This window comes from Vipera berus (genome assembly GCF_964194415.1).
Source record: "Vipera berus genome assembly, chromosome: 1".
NCBI lineage: Eukaryota > Metazoa > Chordata > Lepidosauria > Squamata > Viperidae > Vipera > Vipera berus.
Window position 1 is genome coordinate 218884999 of NC_138202.1, and position 16441 is coordinate 218901439.

A 16441-nucleotide genomic window follows, 5' to 3' on the forward strand; every position below is an offset into this window, starting at 1 on the left:
CTTGTTTACCAAATATCAGCTTGGGTTGCTTACCTTAGCTTTTTCCAAAAACATTGTTTTTGGTCCTTTAGACATTGTGGCTCAGTGTGTTTATCACAATTATCTGAACAGCTCTTGCCCCCTATTGTGTCCCTGCTTCCCTCTGCAATCAGAATATTGCATCTCTAAAATATTTGATTCCCGCCCCCCGAAGACTTCTCTTAGCAGGACTTCATTACTTTCTCTAAAGTGCCTGAAAACAATCTTTGCTATTATCTCATTCAAATTGTTAATTGTCTCAGTCAGAATCATGTATGACCACCCACATTCTCAAGATCTGGTCCAGCTTGATTCAGAATTATAGTCTTGGATTACGATTATTATCTATATTGTTTGCATTAACTATTGCCCCTCATTCTTTTAACCTGTTATTTTAATCCCTGTGCCACATGGCACAATTATCTCCAATACAGAATCCTGACTGCTAATGTCCATTACCGAAATCATTAACATTTGCCAACCTATCTAAATAATATCCCACGCAGTCAATCCCTGAATTTCAATTCTAGGGTTGAGGATATCAAATGTAGCCTTTTTTTTCTCTTTTGCATTTCAGAAAATCCAGAGGGTATGGCCAGCATTACCCCATTAAGATCCCTCCTGAAATAGTCTTAACCCTTAAGGCAGAGGTCCCCAAACCTTTGGGCACCAGGGACCGGTTCCGTGGAAAGAGGTTTTTCCATGGACCGGATGGTGTGTGGTTTTGTGTGCTGCCTGCATCCCACAGATGGGGCTTTGCTTTTTTGGGTGGACCAGTTGCTTGCATGCCGTGGCCCAGTACTGATCCACGGACTGGGGGTTGGGAACCCCTGCCTTAAGCCAATAGTCTTTTGGAGTGCAGCCCCCAACATGCTATCAAAACCCTGATGATCCTTCCAACCAACCCAAGTTAGACACCCAGCCCTCTTCTGAGTCTGAAGTATAAAGTTATGTAGCAATGTAGGATTGTCTGATCCATCAAGGCTTGTTTTCTGCTTCTTGCTTGTGGTGACAATGTTCTTCTGCATACAATTTTTAACAGGTAAATTGCCCTACCTATGCCAGTACCTAATAGCATAATTAGGAAACTCAGCAATTATGCATGAATATTTAGAGGCCTAATAATTGGGAATGCAAGTTCGTATCAGAACGCTCTTTAAGAATTGAAATCACTGATTGTGGAAGAAAAGGAAATTTTATTTTGTCTCAACAAAACTTATGGATGTTGTTCTTTTTATTACTTCTTAGCAGTGGGGATGCCCAGGAGACTAGCTTCAGGGTAGAGAGGATCTACATCACGCCAGTAGGGAAGCAACTGAGGAAGGGTTGACAGTTTCTCTTCTAGGAGTGTCCAAAGCTGGTTTGCTAGAAAAGTATTTCCTTTTTCTGATAAATGGAGTCCATCTGATAGGTAACAGGAGAAGTCCTAAACCAGAGATTTCATAAAATATAAAATGTTATAAATTGCTCAGATGACTTTACAGAAAGAAACTTAAGCCAAAAAATATAGGTAGTCTTCAACCTATGAGCACAATTGAGCCCCAAATTTCTGTTCCTAAGACATTTGTTAAATGAGTTTTGCCCCATTTTACAACCTTTCTTGCCACAGTTTTTAAATAAACCACTGCAGTTGATCAGTTAGTAAGACAGTTAAGTGAATCCTGTTTTCTCCATGACTTTGCTTGTCAGGCTGCAAAAGGCGATCACATGACCCCAGGACTCTGCAACTGTCATAAACGTGAGTCAGTTGCCAAGCGTCTGAATTTTGATCACATAACCATGGGGATGCTACAGTGGTCATAAGTGTGAAAAACGCTCATAAGTCATTCTTTTAATGCAGCTGTAACTGTTCTGAACCAGCCTGCTACCGGCCTTGCAATAAGGCAAACCCCTGTTCAAACAGTAGAGACTGGAGAGCGTCTAAGGCTGGAAAGCGTCTGCCAAGATTTATTACTCAAATAACAGAACAAGAAACAAAAACACTGGAACTTGAATCCTCAAACGGAAGGGTTGCTTTCAGCAACCAGCCCTTCCCCAAACACTCCTTTTATTTAGAGATCAGGGCGTGGCCTCCCTGTGCCTCCTCCCGAGGAGTCCCACAGCCTTTCTCTGTTTGGTCCTGCTCGACTGCCTCCTGCGTCGGGCGTCCTTGAACAGGGCCAGCTGTGGGTCATCATCCTCCGCACTATCGGGCTCATGCAGCTGAGAAGAGGGCCCCGGCTGGGGGCTCTGCGAAGCCTCCAAACCATCATCAGCCGGTTCGTCTTCCACACACTCCTCCTCCCCCTCATCTGAGTCATCCGAGACATCTGAGCCGGCTGCCGGACCCACAGGCTGGCCCTGAGTCACAACAGTAACTTTGAACAGTCACTAAATGAACTTTTGTAAGCCGAGGACTACCTGAATTAATCATTATTCAACTAAACTGCCAGTCTGCAAAATAGAACATGAGCTGACACTGCACCCAGTAAGGAAATTAGCTTCACTTTGCTGCATACACTCTGTAACGACAATCTCAGAAATCATACCTGGTCTCCTTTTTGCATAAGTGTCCACAGGTCAATGACATCGGTGCCACATTCTTCAGCTACTTTAACACAAACCTTTGCATATCTCCCAGTGACAGAATTTAGACGATTTAATTTGTCACCTGTTGAGAATTAGGGGGGGGGGAAATACATCAAACATAAAAGCTTAGTTCAGGTTTTGCTTTTTGAGTAAAACATGAATCAGAAATGGATCCAGATGATGCAACTCACTACCCTATAGGCTTTAACAGTATACAGTCACTCCTCATTTAAAAACTGTAATTGGAATGGACAACTTGGTTATCAAGCTAAGTGGTTGCTAAATGGGACTACGAAGTTGCTTCAGCATTCCCTTGCTTTCTAGATTTGTGAAGGTCATAAATGTGAGGATTGGTCATAAAGTTATTTTTTTTCATCACTGTCACAATTGAAAACAGTTTGCTAACCAAATTAGATCTGGTACCCATTTTTCTTTTTCCTAGCAAGAGCTATGAGAACAGACAAGACTGAGTGTAAGTATATGCATAGTGTAGAACCACTGTTGGGTACAAAGAATCCTGCTGACCACAATATCCCACACAGTAAAGTTTAGAAGCTGCCCTTATAGCTTTACTGCAGATGATTTTGAACTACTGCATTTTCTTTTTTTAAAAAAAGACCTATTTCCATACAGTTGTATGCTTTGGTTCTAATTTTAAGATGGGAATAAATAAAACATACCAACAGTCATTTTAGTTTGCAAAAAAAGAGGCTAATAGGACAAATTTGGCAGAGCTGATGGAAAAAGGCTAGGCCAAACATTCTATTCCTGGTATCATTTAACTGGGTAAAACATGGAATAAATCATGCAGGGAAATTTGCCAATACTATTCAAATAGGAATAGGAGAATGCCTTACCTTTAGCAACACACTCTTTTTCCCAACTAGCTTCGTGAAGGGGTGGTGGAGTCACTAATATAATGTCCTGTTTGGAAATGTCCACAGAGTTGAGGTAGCATATCATACTTTTCAAATTGTCAGTATACTCCTCCAGTGGAACGTGCTGTCTGGGGTTCTCATCTGTTTAAGGAGACACAGGAATTAATTTTCTGGGTACAACAGCTGTGTGCTCTGCCCATGTTGCGCTTCTTTTTCTCAAGCTGGGAAAAGGTAGGACAGAGGAGTTTAAGTAAAACGGGTGGTGATCAACCAAAAAGCCCCAATCTAAATACGTTTTCACAAAGCAAAGAAAGAGGTAATTTGGCTATAAATCAATTACACACAAGGAACACTCTTGTAAAAAAGGCACCCAGTTGTTCCTCTTTCCTTGAAAGATGCTCACCCCTCCCAGCATGGACCTTTTGAAGGAAAACATAGTCAACTGCTGGCTCAGCCAGACAGCCTTGGACACCAAGAATGCTGATTCAGCAGCCTGGGAAACAATGAAACATCATCTCAGTAATACACATTCTAAGAGCCTTTGTTGAAATTCAAGCAAGCCATTGTCTTCCCCCATTGCCTCAACATTCTAATGCACTAACATGCATTTTTGCCATAACCCAACAAGATTAAACATATCTGTTTAATTAAACAGATTGTTCCAGATTAAACATATCTGGAACAATGGGTGAAGGCTTTAAAATATTTGAAGTAACACACTTTTCAACTCCAGCCTAACAAAATTATCACATTAGAAGAGTAGGATCTAGAATCAAAATGTACCATACCCTTTAAAGCGCTGTCGTTTGCTCCAAAGAAGATAGTTACTGCCAGGGTGTTTCCAGCATTATGGTCTTTGTTGATTAATCTTGGAAGAACAATTTTAGCCCACCTGGTGTTGTAGCCAGAGAGTCCACGATTCAAAACATCGCATTTTCTAAAATAAGCATATTCATAAAATGAGTGTCTCTCTGTGTGTCTCATTATGTAGTAAATCTACATCTTGAAATGGTAAAGATTGGCCAGGGAATTATTAAGTAGTGTATTCCATGTGGGTTATTCAGAATTTTAGTCCCAAAGAATTCACTGATACATACTACCAGTTAAATTGGTTCAGCCCTTAGTGTGAATCTGACCTTTTCTTCCTCTCCTCTCCATAATGCACTATATTCCATGTTGAAAAGAAGCATTTTGTATCTTTCTATCCAGAATTCATACCCATTTTCTTTATTTGTCAAACCTTATTTACAATACAGAACAATCATGATGTTCATGTTTTCAATCAGTTTCCAGGGATTATGCATCATTACAGATTCAAAGAGCCTGAATTACTATAGAGGTCAAGTAGAACATTTAGAAATTGTTTAAAAATTGGTGGGAGAACACAACTGAGGGAAGATGATGTTGAGGAAATGGGAACAAACTGTTGCCTAGGCCAGGGGTAGGCAACCTTGGCTCTTTTATGACTTGTGGACTTCAACTCCCAGAATTCCTGACCCATCCATGCTGGGGAAAAAGGGAGAGGTTTCCAAGCTGAGCCATGCTGGCTCAGGAATTCTGGGAGTTGAAGTCCATGAGTCATAAAAGAGCCAAGGTTGCCTACCCCTGGCCTAGGCAAAAGGGGAAGGTATACTGTTTAAATTCAGAGGAATGAGATCCCATTCAGACATGGCTTAGGCAAACCCCTCCCTAATTCATTGAACTAAGAAGGTAAGAAGGTAGAGAAGGTATAGCACAACCACATCTGCACAATTCTGTTATTCTAGCAATCTCATTCAAAGTGGATTTTGCATTGCCATGCAGTTGATTTCCTGGTCTGATCTACCTGGTGGGGCTGGCAACTCATCAACAACAAAGTGGGATGCCAAAGGAGCCCCCAAAGAAAGTTAGATTAATAACAACAGCAGAAAAAAGCAAGGAGTCTACCATTTTACAGTCACAGAAATATTAATTTCACTGGTTCCTTAGGGATCTCTTATGATTTCCTGTGTGTCAGATGAGAACAGCATCAAGAATGCAGAGAGAGAAGTATCATTTTAATATTCTGGCGGTGTGTTCCAATGTGACAAAAGAACTGACAACATGAGAGGTAAAACTAATAAATAAAACGCTAGGATTTCTTACCTAGCTAATCTATTAGCAAGTGTTGCGCCCCATCCCTTATCTTGGAAGGAAAACTAGAAGAAAGACAATTAACAATTTATATAAATGCAGAGATCCCAATCAATGTACTAATCCTTACAGTTCAGCATAGGGTCTCCAACATTATTGTATATTTTAAGTCTCATACACAGTGACCCACTGCAATCAAGTGCAGGAAAGGTCCGGCTTTGCAGACCAGCGGAGGGACGAGAGGGGATGGTTCCATGCGAGTGGCCGGCAATTGTGCTGCTCACACAAATGGAGCGCGCACACACGCTCGCCCACTGCTTGCGCAAGTGAGGATGGGTGTGTGCGCTTGCCGGCTGTTTTCGCAGCCTAATTACAATCCCCTCACAGTCACAGCCCACAGGTTGGGGACCTCTGAAATACAGTACCAAATTTAGGGCTATCAGTTCTGACTTGCAAAGTCCCAATCTCTACAGTAGATGGCAGTAAAGAGGCACAGGAAACTCTCTGCTGCCACAAAGTGGTTGTTCAGCATTTGACAGCCCATACCTGGTAGCCCTGCATAATTTCTCTGTTAGTAAAAGCCAATGTACATCAGACAACTTTATGAATTATTACTTTAAAAAGTGACAAATACCTGCAAAGCAGAATAGGGCATTCACTGATGCACTTTGAAATAAAACTGAAAAACCACCATCTACCAGCCATAATGGATTGCCAGGGTTCCCAATCCAGAATTTAGGAACTACAAAGCCCCATATCTATTCAGGGAACTCAGGAATGCTGGAAGTGATCACCATCATCCTCCATTTGAGCAGGAAGTTTGGCCGCTTCTTTTCCAAAGTACACATGCAAGAAATATTATTAGGGATCAATTCTTCATTTGAAAGACTGCTGAGTGTGCATGTACATAATATTCTAGCCTTGCACTGTGTAAGTAATCCTGCACTTATGACTGTTCATTTAAGGACAATTTAAAATTACAACAGTCTTGGAAAAAGTGATTTACAACCTGTCCTTGCACTTATGGACATTGCACCACCCCTAAAATCATGTGATCACAATCTGTGACTTTCCCAGCCTGTTTCTTGCAAAGAACAGCAACTGGTAAAGATGGATTGCTTAATGACCATGTTTTATTTAACAACTGCAATGATTTGCTTAATGACTGTGCTAAAAGTGGTTGTAAAATCAGTTCGTTATATGACAACTCACTTTATGACCACACTGAATTACGATGAAATTCTGATCCCAGTTGTGGCTACAATCAAGGACTACCTGTATAAAACATGCAGTCTACTGTATCTGATCAAAAGAGTTGGTTGGGAATCCTTCAGTACCAGGTACGTTTATTTAGACCATTGGAAATAACATGTAGCCAAAATAAGGAGGTTAAAAATATCTCTGTATATTCAGGTTTTCCACAATCTTGACTACCTACAAATATTTTCCCTGAATGAAAAAGCCATGTGTAAATAAAGTTATTTATGTGTGCAAATGTCAAAGGTGCTATTCTCACAGACCATTATGAAATAGTGCTGGCCCTTATGAGCAACTTCAGTTTAAGGGCAAAACAGACCCACAGGATGGGCTGAAAGTCCCAGCTGGGATCTTGAAGGAAGAGATATTCCTTTACCTTTTCCCCGCATTCTAAGAACTATTTTAAGATGGGTAAAAAATAATACGGTAATCCAGTCTTGAGATTTCAGATTAAGCACAACAATCTACTGCTACTGCTACTGCTAAGCTTGTAAGCCGCCCTGAGTCTTCGGAGAAGGGCGGGATATAAATGGAATTAAAATAAAAATAAAATAATCTTGAAAGGCAAGCCACATGTGTGGTCATTTTGACTTTCCCAACTATTTCAGCAAAATTCCTGACACTCCTGACTGTATTTTCAATTTCAGTAATGTAGAGAGGGGAAGCCCATTTCCAAACTTTTCCTCCAAACTCCTTAAATTTGAAGTCAGCTGCACACCATCATCTCCTCTTTCTCAGGTATTTTTAGCTTGGCTCCAAGCCTGGCAACCAGCTGTGATCGCATTAGACTAGCTAGCAGTTCCAACTGGCAGCCCTGCTCCCCTCGCAGCTCAAACGCTCCTTAAATTGTTGCCTAATAGAAAATCCAGTCCACGTTAAGCAATCCTCCCTCCGAGCCTCTTTGGGCAGCTCAAAAGAAAACTTCGCCTGATGAATTTCTACCTAAAGAGAGAGGAGTGGGGTGTGTGTGGGGGGGTAAATTTTAGGTAGAATTTTTTTTCTAAGAGAAAAATTCTTAGGTAGAAAAAAATTCTACCTAAGAATTTCTACTTAAGAAGAGATTGGACAGCCACTCGTCTGAAATGGTCTAGACGACGCGGTGGCTCAATGGGTTAGGACGCTGAGCTTGTCGATCAGAAGGTTGGCAATTTGGCAGGTCGAATCCCGAGTGCCGCGTAGCAGAGTGAGCACCTGTTACTCGTCCCAGCTTCTGCCAACCTAGCAGTTCGAAAGCACGTAAAAATGCAAGTAGAAAAATAGGGACCACTACGGTGGGAAGGTAACAGCGTTTCGTGCGCCTTTGGCATCTAGTCATGCCGGCCACATGACCACGGAGACGTCCTCGGACAAGCGCTGGCTCTTCGGCTTTGAAACGGAGATGGGCACCGGCCCCTAGAGTTGGAAACGACTAGCACACATGTGTGGGGGAAGCTTTACCTTTACCTTTAGAGCAGGGGTAGGCAACCTTGGCTCTTTTATGACTCGTGGACTTCAACTCCCAGAATTCTTGAGCCAGCCATGCTGGCTCAGGAATTCTGGGAGTTGAAGTCCACGAGTCATAAAAGAGCCAAGGTTGCCTACCCCTGGACTAGAGTGCCCTGCTTGAGCAGGGGGGGCTGGACTACAAGACCATCAGGGTACCTTCCAGCTCTATTCTGACTAGAATACCTCGGAAGAGATCGAGGCTGCAGGCGACTGGGAGGCAACCGCTGGCGTGGAGGGAGGGGCAGAGAATTGAACGGAAGTAAGAAGAAAAAAGGAGAATAAGTGTGCAAATCAATCGGAGGCGGGGTGGGGGGAGAGGAAAAGGGACACAGGGCCTCTGCGTCTGTTTCGGGGCCATGTCCCACTCACCCCCCTTTCCCCCCCCCCGCGATACCTCAGTAATGGAGTCTCCGAAAAGCACGATCCGGGGCAGCAGAAATAGCCCCCGGGCAGCCGCCGCTTCCGTCAAAGCCATGCTTGCAGTTTTTGCAGTAGCGGCTGCAGGCCGAGCGCCTCCGCTGGGCGTTTGTGTGTGCGCTGTGTGTGTGTGTGTGTGTGCAAAGGGGCGGGGCAGTTGTGCGGGTGGTTGAGGCAGACGCGCTCTTTTTTCTAAAAACAGACCCGCGGATCTCGCATCGGGGACGCCGAGCTGGAGAGTCTTTCGGGTCCTCCTCGGGCTCTCCGACGACCGAGGCGAAAAGCGATGAAGGAAATCAAAAAAAAAACAAAACAGCCTCGATCTTCAAAGACCGATCGCAGAGACCCGGGATCTGTTTTGCACAATAGCCAGACCTTTTTCCTTCTTTGGGGGCGGGCAGCTTTGCCCTTTTGCAGAGTTGGGACAAAACGGAACCCTTTCTTCCGGGGACCCCAAACTGCCTGATTCAGACAACTAAAAGCGCCTTTTTCAAAGGAGACAAAGAGGACGGTGGAAAATCACAAACTTCATTTTTGCCAACGACTAGACTAGACGGGACGCGGTGGCTCAGTGGGTTAGGACGCTTAGGTTGGCAGTTTGGCGGGTCGAATCCCGAGTGCCGCATAGCAGAGTGAGCGCCTGTTACTCGTCCCAGCTTCTGCCAACCTAGCAGTTCGAAAGCACGTAAAAATGCAAGTAGAAAAATAGGGACCACTCCGGTGGGAAGGTAACAGTGTTCCGTGTGCCTTTGGCGTCTAGTCATGCCGGCCACATGACCTCGGACAAGCGCTGGCTCTTCGGCTTTGAAACGGAGATGAGCACCGGCCCCTAGAGTCGGACCGACTAGCACGCATGTGCGTGCGGGGGAACCTTTACCTTTTAGGCTAGACTAGAGCACGAGGCATCAAAAGGGACAGAAGCAGCCCAATCGAAACGTTTAACGTAACACTCAAGTTTACGGCAGAATGTCTGTGGGGATTCTCAGTTATCCGGGTCATAGTTGTCTCAAAGGTGCTTTTTTTCATCAAAAGGCAACTGGACTGTTTTTCCTTGAAGAAGAAGAAGAAAACATTTCGCTTCTCGTTCAAGAATCTTCATCAGTTGTGATGGTGGTGGGGGAAATGGAAGGATTGGCTTTGCAATAGTGGTGAATATCTGTAGCTTGAGTGTAGGATGAGGGTGGAGGTTCGTTCTCCAAGCTTGTGGGTTGGTTTCCGGATGTTTCATTACCAGGCTAAGTAATACCTTCAGGGGAATTTAGGAAATGTCAAGAGTTGGTGTTCTGCTTATAAGGGCTTCTGTGGTCAGTAGGGGGGGGGAGGGCTGGCTGTGCTTACCACCTCCTCAAGGCGGCTGCTGATTGACTCGTAGTCCTTGGCCAAGTTGCTCATGGTGTGCGGAAGGGCAAAATGTGTGGGTTAGAGGGAGCCCCATTCCCGGTGAGGAGACCTGGCTTTGTAACCAAAGCATCCTCAGCAATAGGATGGGAGACCACCAGGAGAGGTCAGGAGGAGGGGACAAGGGGATAGCGAAAGTGCACCAGGGCTGCTCGTGGCCAAGTGCTAAGGCAGGATTTCCATCAGATCTTTCCTCCCTCTTATAATCTTCCTTCTTTCTTTCCTTCCTTCCTTCTTTTTTCCTTCCCTCTTCATTCTCTCTTCCTTCTTCTTCCCTCCCCTCTTTCCTTCTTTTTGTTTGTCTTTCCCTTTCTCCTTTCCTGTCCCCTTCTTGGATGCTCAAATGCAAAAGGGGAAACATTTCTCAATGCTTCCTTGCCTTGTGACCAAATGCCACTTTTGCTAGTAGTCTGTGGCCACTTAAAAGATCCAGAACAAACCAGGCTCGGTTTATCCAATGCTTGCGTTTAGTGGGGATTGTCCACAGACAACAGTACAGCAAAACTGTCAAAATGGTGGCTGTGATAGTTGATCAGAGCTGCTCTGTTTTTTATGTCCAACAACTTTAGCATTTAGGAACAGAAGTAAGTTAGTTGCTTTTCTATTAATACATAATCCTTAAAAGAGCTCTCCTGCAGGGACCTGCCATAGTCTAATTCAGACTGGAAATATAGTAAAGGAAAATATTTTCCCCCACTCTGCTTTGTCCTGTTTCCCCCACTGGAAATGGCTATTTGCAACACACAAGGAGGGGATACTTCCCTAAGAGTTCACAATTCAAGAATACCGGTGTTAACTTGGATTCCCAATAAAGTCCTGTTTGTGACAAAAGGAACACATAATTGCTTTCTCCTTTGAGCCCAAGTTTCAACGGACCCAGGATTGAAGCAGAACTGTGTGAAATGGGACATCTCCAAGTTGCCTCTCCCTCCCTTCCTTTCTTTTTTCCTCCCTCTCTTTTTCCCTCCTTCCTTTTTCCCCGCCCTCCCTTTTCTCCCTCTGTTCCTTCCTTCCTCCCTTTTTTCCTTCCCTCTCTCCCTCTGTTCCTTCCTCCCTCCTTCCCTCCCTCCCTCCCTTTTCATTCTCATCTCTTTTCTTCCTCTGTGCACAGGAAGGGGTGATGGGAGGGGGAGAGATTGCCAGCGCTGCCAGTGTTCATGCTGCCGCCGGCCAATTGGTGTACATTCAAAATGACAATAAAGTTATTGTTGGCCATATATGGATGTCTGCAATGAATTATGGCATCAATTTATTTTCTGTAAATAGACATTTTGCATGTTTCTTCTTTTTTACCTTTTTTTCTCTTTTATAATTTTGTGTACGTCCCACAAAGTAGCTAATAAACACAAATCTAGATTGTTGCATAACACACACACACGTGTAATTAAGAATCAGTGGGCTGCATGGATTAAATAATGACATCATCATAACTCAGCTTATCATAGAAATGCTTTCCGTTTAAATGCTCGATGCACACATGTTCCCTAAACGTAATAGGTTTTCGGCCATTTATTCTGACCACCAAAAGTTCTGCTGTGGACAGAAAAATGGTAAGAAAAGTACACTATTATATAATGGTCACGCAATATATTACAGTATGTAAACCAACAGCTGAGGCAGAAAATAAAGGGCTGTTGCTAAATTAAGTTTGTCTTGTGTTTTTTTTTCTCCAAAAGGAATAGGCAAGTACAGTATGGTGGAGCAAGAGCCATACTGTAGTTTACTCTGCCAAGCACAGAATCTCTTCAATTCTCTCCTCTGCGCCATTTTTCCTTCTAAATTGTGCCTAATTCTCCAAAAGCTTCCCTGTTTTCTTCAATGGCACTACTTTTTCTATGGCATTTTTCTTGTTAGCTGATCCTCTGATTCCACCAAATGCATCTATGGGATTTTGTACTAACATTTTCCCCAATATTGAAAATTATTTATCTTTTTAACTATTTATTATATTTAATACATTTATTTACTTTAGGATTAGTTTAGTTTAGGACATTAAGGATGGAGACATTCTTATGCTATGCGGGGAAACTCCCCATCTTAGACCAAGGCAAGTCCAAAGATACAAGAGAATTCCTGGAAGCCTGGCACCCTTGAGAAACTGCCCATCAAGAGACACACGGACAGAAACAGAAATGACATACTGTGCAAGAGACAATCAACAAGCCAAAAAGGGAACAAAAAGCCCCAAACGCCTCCCCACTAGAAACAACACCTAGATGAGCATAGATTAACACCAAGTTTAACATAAGACCAACAACCATGAGGTAAACTACCCCAGGCAAAGAAGCGCCAAACAAGCTATCATAAACAGTCCAAATGAAAGAAACCTCCAAGAATGCGGCTGAGGGATGAAGGGGAGTAGGTGGAACTAAGAAGGAACCAGGGTCGCAGAAGAGCCAGGAATGGCGCTTAATTAGGCTAAAAACACTCAGCCATGAAATAAGATATTTTAGACAGAATGTTCTCTCTTGTGGCATTAGAAATGGAATTTATTTGGCTTGTCTTCATATGTTTGGCTGGATTGTTCCAAAGGTAAATGTGATGAAAAAGCTTGCTAATTTCTACCGAGAAGTTATTCATCAGCTTAAATTATAGTCGCTTTCAACTTGGCTAGGTTTGATTGGACAAAAATGCTCTTTGATATATAATCTAATGTGTTGCTTTTTTTTCATTGAAATATTTATCTGATTTCTCTTAAAATACAATCTTCAAATACAGGATTGTCCACAGCTGATTCTGTTCTAACGTACTTGTATTTAATCTACTTCAGTGAATTACGATATCAAATTTGAAGAGATCTGTAGTCCATTTTTAGGACTCCCTCTGTTTACTGCTTAACACAACCAGAGACAACCACGACTGGCTGGTTTGCTGTGGCTACGAGATGCAGTCATGTGACATCGTGTTTTCAACTTCTTCGCATAACAATCACAGCGGCAATTGATCCCAGTTTGGCCCCAATGAAATCGTAACGTGATGACTACCTGTATTATGAAAATTCTCCTTTGCCACCAAATACCTTCCTGAAGAAATTGCTTTTAGCATCCCCTTCTTGTCTGGGGGTCAAAGTGAATTTGAATGTCATGCAGGATGGTCCTGCCCTACAAGCTTCTGCCTCAGCACCTAGGATGTTAAGAAAGAAAACCTCAACAGCAAGGAGTGCAACGATAAAAGAAGGTAACTACATAAAATTATTTAACCAAATAAAATTAGATCTGGAAAAATGGAAAAACTTGCAACTATTAGTGTTAGGAAGAATAGCTACTGTGAAAATGAATATATTACCAAAAGTGCTTTTTTTTTGTTCCAAACAGTACCTATAAAAATAGAGAAGAATTTTTTGATGACTTGAATACATTGATTTTGAAATTTATTTGGCAAGGAGAGAAAGCCAAAATTAAACTGAAAATGCTACAAGAATCCAAAGAAAATGGAGGATTTGGATTACCAGACTGGGTCTTATACTATCAAGTGTGTATCTTAACTTGGCTAAAAGAATGTATAATTCTCAGACATAAAAGACTGTTATCTCTAGAAGGACATGATCTGCAACTGGGATGGCATGCATTTCTATGGTATGAGAAGAATAAAACTCATAGATACTTTCAAAACCACTACGTAAGAAATTCACTACTTTATGCGTGGGGAAAAATAAAAGCTAAAATCTACTTGAAAATCCCAGGATGGCTTTCAACAATGGAAGCATTTGTTTACCTGAACTTGGTGCAATATGAAAATTTTTTGACATGTAAGAATATTTTGGATACTGAAGGGAAACTAAAATCTAAACGAGCTTTTAGACCAGGGTATTGAATTATGACGGTGGCCTGAATTGCAAATGCAATCAAGATATGATAAAGAAGGAAAATATATGGCTTTTATAAAGAACAGACAATGTTTGATCAGATATTGTTGAAAAACTGATTAAGAAACTGTATATAATTTCTATTAAATTTGAAAATGGAGGATGAATAAGTGAAAAATACAACGATACAATGGGCAAAAAACTTTGGATATAATATAGAATTAGAGAAATGGCAAATATTTGGGAAAGAAATTATGAATTGACAATGGCAGCTTCTTATAAAGAAAACTTTTATAAGATGTTTTATAGATGGCACTTATATCAAGCGTGCTTTGGCCAACGGCCTTGCCAACCAAGTTAATACATTTCATCTGGCCAAACATCCAACCTCATCCTCACCAGAGGAGGCAGACAAAGAGTGTCTCTCCGTTAAGACATAATTAACAGAAAAGCACACCTGCTTGGTCATTGCCCAGATTACAGCAACTGTGCTAGGTTTTGGAGGAAAATGCACTATAGGATTCATGGCTGCTGAATGAGTAACCAGGGCTAGCAGCCTTGCCAGATATAACTCAAATTGTAAAGGCAAACTAGTGGGACTTGGCAGTGGAAGAAGCCGGCACAGCTATTAAATTGTTATATTCGGAAAGCGGGACCCTATTCTTTGCCAAATAATACTGGATCAAGAAATATCACCTAGAAACAAGGAAGATTAAGGAAGCTTTGGAAATCATAAAGCAGCAAATAAAGCAGCTGTAGCCCAGAAGATCAGCAGATATAAGGTTCAAATTCCACACTACAGACAGAATCTCCAATTTCAATCCAATCAGAAACAATCCATCAACTGAGAGACTGCATCGAACCAATCAACACTTGACAAGGAACACACAGTGCAGTTCTGGGTGCAGATATGGGCTAATCCAAAGAAAGACAAAGAGAACGCAGCTTGGATAAAAGGGGTGGATCAGAATAAAAAAAGGCTGAAATGAAAGAACAGAACAGAAATGATGGAGAACAAAGCAAAGATAATCAAGAATTGATCAGTAGCAGGTAAAGTTGAGCTGCATGGTTTTTGGTTGAAAAATCTGTCTACATCAGGGGTGTCAAACTCGCGACGTCACGTGATGTGTCGCGACATATCACGACTTTTTTCCCATTGCTGGCAATGGGATGGGTGTGGTTTCAGCATGATGCATCCGGCCCGCGGTCCAGCAGTTTGACACCCCTGGTCTACACCCACTCATTGCCAAGCAGTTTAATAACATACTGCAAGGAGATGAAATTGAAGAGTGTTAACATCTGGCAAACCCCCTACCTGATCATGAAAAATCCAGCAAAAGGGGAGGACCAGGCAACTACAGGCCAATTACCTTCTTACCAAAGACTTTCAAATTGCTATCTGGCTGATGCAGTTCAAGAGATCTAGATGAAAACAAGCTCTTTTCACCTGAGCAGAAAGGAAACCATCCCAACAGCAGATGAAAAAAAATTCAGCTCATGACTGACAAGAGGATTCTGAGAAACTACAAGAAAAGCAAGACCAAGCTGAAAGTAGCATGGATTGATTACAAGAAGGCATTTCACTCCATGTCACGTGGTTGGATAATCAAGTGTCTAGAAATAACATGAGTCAATAGAAACACCAGAAGCTTTTTCCAAGGTCTATGGGACAAGAGAAGACATTGCTAATGAATGGCAAGAGCATGAGAGAGGTTACTAATAAAAGAGAGGAATATTTCAAGGAGATTCGTCATCACCATTACTGTTTGTCACTGATTGCTCTGTCAAAAATACTGAATAACTCCAAGAAGAAACTTTGCAAGACCATAAGAAAAAGAATCCAAGTAGAAACTCTTCAGTTTAATATGAAGCTTGTAAAAAAGGCAACTGAAGAAAAAAGGATTGATAAAGCAAAATGCAAGGTTGTAAATACAAGAAAGGTTTTTGCATTAAAACGTGAAGATTGATCTGTGTCTACAAGAAGGCAGGAAATGTTATAAATAATTGGAAATTATAAACATCAAGATCGCTCAAAAGTAACAATACCTATAAAAGAGGACGTGCTAGACATCCTAGAATAGAAACTATCAAGTGCCATAAAATGAAGCTTCAGGAAATGAGGGTGTTACGATTGAAATGCTGAAAGCTAGTTGTCACAGTTTATATAAGTACTAGCAAAACAACACTCGAGATGCCTCAGAGGAGAAAAAATACCCGATGCTTGGAAAAATGGGGAAGTGATTCTTATTCTGGGTGAAGATGATCACTACAAATACCTGGGGATCCTTCAAGCGGATAACACCAAACACACTGAAGTCAAGAAAAAGGTTGGAAGTGAGTACATGAAGAGAACAAAGAAGATCCTAAAGTCCAAACTCAGTGGAGGAGATACCATCAAGGCAATTGGTGCCTGGGCAATTCCAGTCATTGGATACAAAGCTGGAACGATGGACTGCACTCAAGCAGAATTAAAGCTCCCGGATCAGAAGAGCAGAAAGATAAT

General features: G+C 42.1%; 1 protein-coding gene across 1 annotated transcript; it reads right to left on the reverse strand.

The window, feature by feature from the left end:
* Positions 1–1202: 1202 nt before the first annotated feature.
* Positions 1203–8841, reverse strand: IAH1 (isoamyl acetate hydrolyzing esterase 1 (putative)). Its single transcript, XM_081326558.1, has 6 exons — positions 8713–8841; positions 5589–5641; positions 4253–4401; positions 3444–3605; positions 2547–2668; positions 1203–1444 (listed from the first exon to the last, which is right to left on the reverse strand). Exons 1-6 carry the CDS (start codon positions 8791–8793, stop codon positions 1256–1258), a joined length of 756 nt encoding a protein of 251 aa, XP_081182684.1. The 5' UTR covers positions 8794–8841; the 3' UTR covers positions 1203–1255.
* Positions 8842–16441: the final 7600 nt, after the last annotated feature.

Excerpts from the sequence above, each read along its gene's own strand:
- IAH1 (XM_081326558.1), bottom strand. The coding sequence starts at position 8,793 with ATGGCTTTGACGGAAGCGGCGGCTGCCCGGGGGCTATTTCTGCTGCCC. Across the intron at positions 2,669-3,443 it reads AAAAGAGTGTGTTGCTAAAG|GTGACAAATTAAATCGTCTA; the intron begins GTAAGGCATTCT and ends AATTCTCAACAG. Across the intron at positions 1,445-2,546 it reads TTATGCAAAAAGGAGACCAG|GACTTCTCCTGTTACCTATC; the intron begins GTATGATTTCTG and ends TCTCTGGTTTAG.